Below are 6000 nucleotides of genomic sequence, written 5' to 3'. Positions count from 1 at the left end.
TTGGATATGAAGTTACACCAGCTCAATCCGATTGAAGCGCCTTAATTACCCACTAAATCGCTAGGTGCCATAATTTGGTTCTATGATTACCACCCAGCATGGTAAATGGTTTCCTAGTGTACAGGAAACCATTTGGCTAGTCACTCAGTGTAGAGTCACCCATAGGCATGGGGAAGAGAGAAGAGTGAAAGAAAGAAAGAGGAGGGAATGTAAAGTCACCTGTGGCAGAAGTATGAGGAAAGAATGAAGGAAAGAAAGACAAGCGAAAGAAAGAAAGAGAAGAAAGGGCAGACACCCAAAGCAGCACTACATCGAGTGAGTGGATGGTGAGCACCCCCACCTACCACAACACTTGCCCTAAATATAGCTGAACTGTGCAGCCTAGCCTTTGGACCCTATACTCCTTATGGGGCAAGATATGAATAATGTATGTATGGATGGATGACCTCAAGTTACCTGCCCGTACTTACCTCCTCTGTATGAAACTCTCCCAAGTGATGATAGCTCTTACAGCATTCTCCTCACTGCTCGCACCTTCACTCCTCTGCTGCTAGGCTTTGTAATCACCGTACCAGCTACAGGCCTGACATGGGTATATCAGTTATTTCTGCTCTGTATCGTACACACAAAAGATTAATATCATGAACTGTAGAGAATAAGCAAGTTATCCAGATCAAAATCAATTACTTCTTTCACAACTGAGATCAATTTTGGTAATTCCTATAATAGTTGTATATCAAATGAATGGTAAACAAACCCTAAAAGAAAGTAATTTCATTATATTTATTAAAAATGAACCACACATTAATCATCTATATTGTAATATACAGATTTCCTAGGATCATGAAGAATATAAGACATCTTGCCTCTGCTACCATACATATTATAATTAGTGGAAGACTAGATGGATGCCATTGAGTGAGTATGACTCAACAGTAAACTAGTTGGCCATAACACTTGGGGCAAATGGTCCAGGTTCACCAGAAAATCTACTTTTCACAGTAACCGTCACTACGATGGCATTTTATATCTTACGAGTAGTTGTTGCTACCTCCAGATGATTTGTATTCATCTACTGGAAAACCTCTCGCAGTGAAGGGGTTAGAAACAAGAGTCAAGGAAACTCCTCCACAAAGAAAGGTCTCCCCAAAGCTAATTTAAACAGTCAGTTGGCAGCAGGAGTAAAAACGAAAGACTTCCTTGGGCTGTAGGGGTTGATCCTGTGCATTAGTGAATGGCTAAGCTGCATTATTTGGGATCTCTGGTTGATTTTGTTTATAATTTACATTACATAACCAACTGTGGCACTGTCAGTTTCTGATAATGTATTGGACTACGTTTCTACCTGGATGTCGAGCTTCTAAAACCTCATTACAGAAAACACCTTTCCCTCCAATGCTCAAGCTTTCAATCTACTGATGGGACATGCACAAATAAATCCTGTCTCCTTTGTGTACATTTTGAGAGACAAAAAGCAAATGAAAAATACTCGGCCAGTCTTGTTTGATACTACAGTACAGCTTCTAAATGAGACTACCAGTTTCTCTTTGTGAGGTGAAGGTGTGTTCAGTCATCACATATACCCAACGCTTCAAACTGAACTGAATGAACGTAAAAAGTGCAATAAGTCTATTACCCAAATTCCCAAACTAAACAAAACCAAAATCAAAATCGCTTTGCATGAAAAGAGTATAAGGATCCAGTAGAAAAAAAGTCATTAACATACAAACAAATAAGGTATTCACATGGTGCTAAGGCCTACAAGAATTTAAATTGACCAAGTTGTTTTATTGGTTTATTTATGCATTACATTTTACATAACATGATAGAATTTTACAAGTATAGAGCGATAACTATCACAATGGCCGGCAACAGACCAAATGGCGGTATAAATCTTTAACCAAAAAAGGGGGAGAAAAAAAATAGTTGATAGTGGTGAGAGCTGAGGAAATAAGAAGGGGGGAAGTTCAAATGAGTACCTCCCTGTACACAATCTGAGCTGGGCGAGATTTTCACACGAGACTTCGATGCCACTTCCTGCCTTTCCCTTCAGAGGAGTAAGTACTGTACAATCTACCTTGACCAAGTAATACAGGTTAGATAGGTTGGGTTTAATCACGAATGTCTCTTTTTTTCTTCTTTTTTTGTTCGTCACAGGAGCTTCAGCTTCTTGTGAGGCAAGTGGTGTACTGAAACAAAAAACAGAGTACATCTTGATTTCAGTGCCATGAATTGTTCAAATGGATTAATTATTATGCCCATCCATTCATCCATCATCCAATTCTATATGATGGATGAATGGATGGATGACCTATAACTACATATGGAAATTCATTTTACTTCCCTATGTGGATTTGATTCCTCCACAGAGTAATGTCCTATAGAATGGCAATCACAACTTTTTTTTGCACCTGATATGAAAACACCACATCACAGGGGCACACTTTCAACCTCTGAGAAGTTAACCTAACAGTAACCTCTACAGATTTTCCCAGACTACATATATATATTTAAAAAAAAATAAGTTAAACAAATTCATGTCAAAGTCCCATGTACCAAGAAGTCCAGTATTATTGCAATACTGCGCCAATAGCCTTTCACTACATAAGGCTGTCAACATTGTCCTACACAGAACTTTGCAACAACACAAACACAATCACATAGTCAAGGCATAATTAGGAACATAACATCAGGATGAAAAGGCATCTATTTTCATGTTAATTGCCTCAACCCTTTCACAATACTGTATATCAGTTATCAAATTCAAATTATAACATACTTTGATAAACATACATATGCCTCTTTTACAATAAAAATTAAAAATGTGAACATTTTTTAAAAGTGGATTTCTTACTCATATATCATTTTTCTTTCTTTCTTTTTTGGCCTACATCAGATTGTCAGGTACGGGACACCAACATAAGATCTACACCCAACATCTCCCCAGCTCTGTGTGACTATGTTAGCGAATTAGGCCTCAGTCGACACACAGCCAACTGATTTTTAATTAAATTTATAGCTGACCACCACAAAATCAATCTATCCACAAAAAAAAAAAAAAAAAAAAAAAAAAAAAAAAAATCTCGGGGGCAACCAAAGACTGAAAAATAATCAACACATATAAAACTAGGTAGTATCTCACATGTCTAAAAATGACATTAAAATACATACAATATAATCAATATAAGCTGTGGTGATCTGTAGACTATTATGTGGGCTGCCGTTCATACCACAACGGGAGCAGTGTGTCTGTGTTCTGCATAAATACACGGCACTTGCAGCAGAAGAGGAATATCAGTAAACAGAGGAATATCAATAGACAATGTACATGAACAAGGTGGGAGCTATGTAATGCTTTGTGTATATAGCCTATTTCCGCAGGAATGAATTAATGGATTCCTTCTTAGGATACTTCACTTAAACTTCAGAAAATAGGATAAAACTGAATTTCATTTTAGATTCTGTAGCACCAAACTTTATGAACATCCATAACTATCAAATTTCTTTTCTGATTTCACAGTATTCTTGTTACTTTCAACAATTCTTAGAATATGAGTCTACAAAAAAATTTTGACCAAAGGATACTTCAGGACAGTCTCCACAATTTTTCAAGTTTCAACTCTGCCACAGCCGAGTGGCCACAATTCAGCTGCTATATTTAAAGGCAACATCCAATGAAAAGTTCTAATATGCAGATTTACATTTTTTTTTTTTTTTCCTGAATGTCCCATTACTGTTAGCTCACTCTCATAGATATATCACACCTGGCTTCTGGCTGCTGCTCTCCCACAACCTATGCCAGACACCCACACGTCACACGCACGACTACACAATATCACATCACATCGGTCAGTGGCGATCTGCCTCGCTTGGCCGCCCTACCCGTTGTCGCCACTTGATGTGGAAGCAACAAAAGTGCTGTCCTCCGCATAGCCCGATTCACCCGCAACACTTGAACACTGCAGTGATGAAGCACCACACTCACTGTTTGTGTTCCTACCTTTAGAGTTACTCACTCAATTTACATGTCATCATCACACTCTGTACCATAAAGCTGGCTTCTAGTAAAAGGAAACTGGTATGTATAGTGTTTGACTTCAGTAATTAATTAGTCACAGCTTTGGCTTGATAAAATTTGTTTATATATATACACATATATATACATACATGGTGTATGTATATATATACACATATACAAATATAAATATGCATACACTTTTTAAACTGTTCTACATGGAATACCTTCCAGCTGCACACTGGCACCACTTCCACTACTGGTTCTCCTGGTTCAAAGTCCTCCTGGTATGTGGTTGTGGCAGCAAGTAGGAACACTGAGAGTCTAGTGCTGTGTTGAGCCTCAGCCCCATTGCCCTTGTCTGCCACCCCAGTCCCTGCCGCCCTCACACCACGCTGGGGCCTCCTGCCTCCTCACTCACCTTCCCACTCTCCTGGTTCCCACTTTTTGGATGCTTATAAACAAATCTACAGATACTGGCAGTAGTAATCATGCATACGTTTCTATTATATCAACTCATTGGAGCCCAATTCAGATTATCAATGCTACTAAGTGTTTCATCCATTGTAAAGTAAAGCTTAATTTTACTGTCATGGCTACTGAAAGCTTAGAAAACTTGCACAGGTAATTTACATCACTGATAGAAATGAAATGAACAAAAGTCAAATCACTGCCAAAAACACAACAGTTGGTGAAACAGGAGGAAGACACCCTCAGTGTTGTGGACTATGGGCATGAGGCTGAGTGAGGGCGAGGGTGGTGTAGGGGGTAACGGTGGGGCAAGTGGGGCGGGGCGGTGGGGCGGGGTTGGGGGTGGCTGGGCATGGCGGCGTGTCATTATGAACTGGTGGAGGAGTGTATGTTGGCCAGCCCCAGGAGGCCAGAGGAGAAGGGTTGCTGGTAGCCAGCCTGCTGCTGCTGTTGCTGCTGGGCTGCTGCTGCCTGAGCTACCGCTGAGGCCGCTGCTGCCGCCTGCTGCTGGCTGCTGGCTGACTGTCGACCACTCTTTGGTAGTGGTGGGGAAAGGTATGGGTTGGAAGACAGCGTCAACACATCATTGCGGTCTTCCTTCCGATAAGCTAAACAACACCGAATAAATTGCTGAAAAAAGAGAAGTGAGTCATTAGCATACTATTTACATCCATCCATCTATCATCCAATCCTACGTTGCCCCATGAGGAGTGTAGGAGCCCAGGGATAGGCAAGTTGGTCCTGACATTTAAGATGAGAGTGACCAGTCTCACTCATCCCTGAGTGGCATTAGGTGAGCAATAAACCCCAACCATCCCTTGGATATAAACCTTCACCGGCTCAATCCAATTGGAGTGCCGTATTTACCCACTAAACCACCAGGCACCAAAGTTAAGTTATATGGTTACCACCCAGCGTAGTAAATGGTTACCTGGTGAACAGGACACCATTTGGCTTGTCACTCAGTGTAGAGTCACCCGCAGACAGAAGTTAGATACAACTACAATAAACCCTTTCAGCAAGAGATGCATACCCTAGGTTAATTAAAATCATCTGGTAGCAACAAGAATAAACTGCAAAGGATCCCACCCAGATTCAATAAACTAGGAGTCACCAGCATACACAGAAAAATTGCTGGAAAGAAAAGATCAGGGAACTAATTATTACTTGCAATAATAATGTTACGAGAGTTACGAGTACAGTATTCAGTCTTCTCAGTATAATTCAGTTCTATCATGGTATTAATCGCAATCATTTGAACAGTACTGTAAATGACTTCATACAAATAACATATGAACATGCATGTGACAACATTTATCTAATCAACAGGACTGATTAGACAACAAATAAAAATGGGGATTGGTATAACTGACGATCCTCATTAAATTTCATGAGGATGTCTGGGACACTAATGCCATTCACAGCTGTGAAAAACTTGAGAAGCCACACAGTGCTCATAGTATATGTAGCCTACTCCTGAACCACTAGCACTTTGTAGGAACTTGTTGGTTTTG

At 40.1% G+C, this 6000-nt stretch overlaps 1 protein-coding gene across 6 annotated transcripts in view; it reads right to left on the bottom strand.

The window, feature by feature from the left end:
* Nucleotides 1–1782: 1782 nt before the first annotated feature.
* Nucleotides 1783–6000, bottom strand: part of Tlk (Tousled-like kinase) — a 106128-nt gene continuing 101910 nt past the window's right edge. For all 6 annotated transcript variants that reach the window (XM_080268818.1, XM_080268817.1, XM_080268819.1 and 3 more), the window contains one exon: nucleotides 1783–5116. In XM_080268818.1, the coding sequence (XP_080124944.1) occupies nucleotides 4853–5116 (264 nt within the window). In that variant the 3' untranslated portion in view covers nucleotides 1783–4852. The remainder of the gene's footprint in view (nucleotides 5117–6000) is intronic.

The sequence above is a fragment of the Coenobita brevimanus genome, chromosome 29, assembly GCF_032717465.1.
Source record: "Coenobita brevimanus isolate Jiangsu-jjx chromosome 29, ASM3271746v2, whole genome shotgun sequence".
NCBI lineage: Eukaryota > Metazoa > Arthropoda > Malacostraca > Decapoda > Coenobitidae > Coenobita > Coenobita brevimanus.
This window is presented reverse-complemented; position numbering and strand designations above follow the sequence as displayed.